We start from the raw sequence: 1,168 nt of genomic DNA, 5'->3' as shown, positions 1-1,168 counted from the left end.
TCTCTGCCAGAACTCTTCTGAACTATGACCTAAACACATGGCATAAAGTATACACAGGGTGTGACATGCAGACACATTTCTTCATGAATATGAGTATTCACAAAGACGCTGATGACATAATGGTGAACAGCTCATCTATCCACACAGGGCATACCGTCTAACTGGGTACACATACAAGTGGAGATGCAGTTACACGACACTATGCACTGAAAGGCAAGAGCACAGGAGGAGCGCCAAGCCAGATCAGGGATTCAGGAAAGACTTCCAGGAGACGTGCTGTCTTAGCTGAGATCTAAGATATGGAGAATGGGGATGCAACAGGGTAAGCGCAAGTGGAAGAGTTGTCTAAGGCAGAGGAAACAGCATAGACCAACTTGGAGACGAGTTGGGAGAGAAGAGATACGACTAGAAGTATTAATAAGAACCAGAGAAATTACTCTGAGACGAAGTGAATCAGGGTACATCTGTTCAGTAAATGGAAATGTTGGAGACAAGGTGTAAGGAAGCAGAACATTATGGAAATCTTCACTTTCCTCAAACTCTACCAAGCAAGTCCATTTTGACATAAAATACACTCCCATCATTTGGGTCAGAATGTTCTCCACAAATATAAGGTATGAAAACACTGAGCTAAGATTCAGGAGACCCGCACACTAGTGTCAAGTCAACACACGCCAGCTGGATGAGTTCTGAAACGTCTCTAAGCTGTCTCAACTTCATTCACAGTCTCTACAATAAAAGAATTAAACTACATAATGTTTGCAGGCATGTATGCTAAATTGCTTCATTTGTGTCTGACTCTTTGTGACCCTATAGACTGTAGCCCACCAGGCTCCTCTGTCCATGGGATTCTCCAGGCAAGAATACTGGAGTGGGTTGTCATGCCCTCCTCCAGGGGATCTTCCCAACCTAGGGATTGAACCTGCATCTCCTGCATTTCAGGAGGATTCTTTTACTATTGAGACACCGGGCAAACCCACACATAATGTTTAAGGACCCTTATAGATTTATTACAACTAAAAATATTCTAAGGGCTGGTGGGAATATATGGGGATTAGAAACAAATCTAAGACTAAAAAATATAAAAGTATACCTTACAACGGAGACAGGAATGCTGACCAAGCCGATTGCATGAAACACCTGTGGGGAAAGTACATAATATCCAGAT

The 1,168-nt window shown here is 42.7% G+C and overlaps 1 protein-coding gene across 2 annotated transcripts in view; it reads right to left on the bottom strand.

Annotated features, from left to right (window-relative positions):
- ZNF330 (zinc finger protein 330) overlaps positions 1-1,168 on the bottom strand; it is a 19,377-nt gene that overhangs the window by 4,007 nt on the left and 14,202 nt on the right. For both annotated transcript variants that reach the window (XM_010830302.1, XM_010830303.1), the window contains one exon: positions 1,094-1,140. In XM_010830302.1, coding sequence (XP_010828604.1) covers positions 1,094-1,140 — 47 coding nt within the window. The remainder of the gene's footprint in view (positions 1-1,093; positions 1,141-1,168) is intronic.

Source organism: Bison bison, unplaced genomic scaffold (genome assembly GCF_000754665.1).
Source record: "Bison bison bison isolate TAMUID 2011002044 unplaced genomic scaffold, Bison_UMD1.0 scf7180017864517, whole genome shotgun sequence".
NCBI classification, from domain to species: domain Eukaryota; kingdom Metazoa; phylum Chordata; class Mammalia; order Artiodactyla; family Bovidae; genus Bison; species Bison bison.
This window is presented reverse-complemented; position numbering and strand designations above follow the sequence as displayed.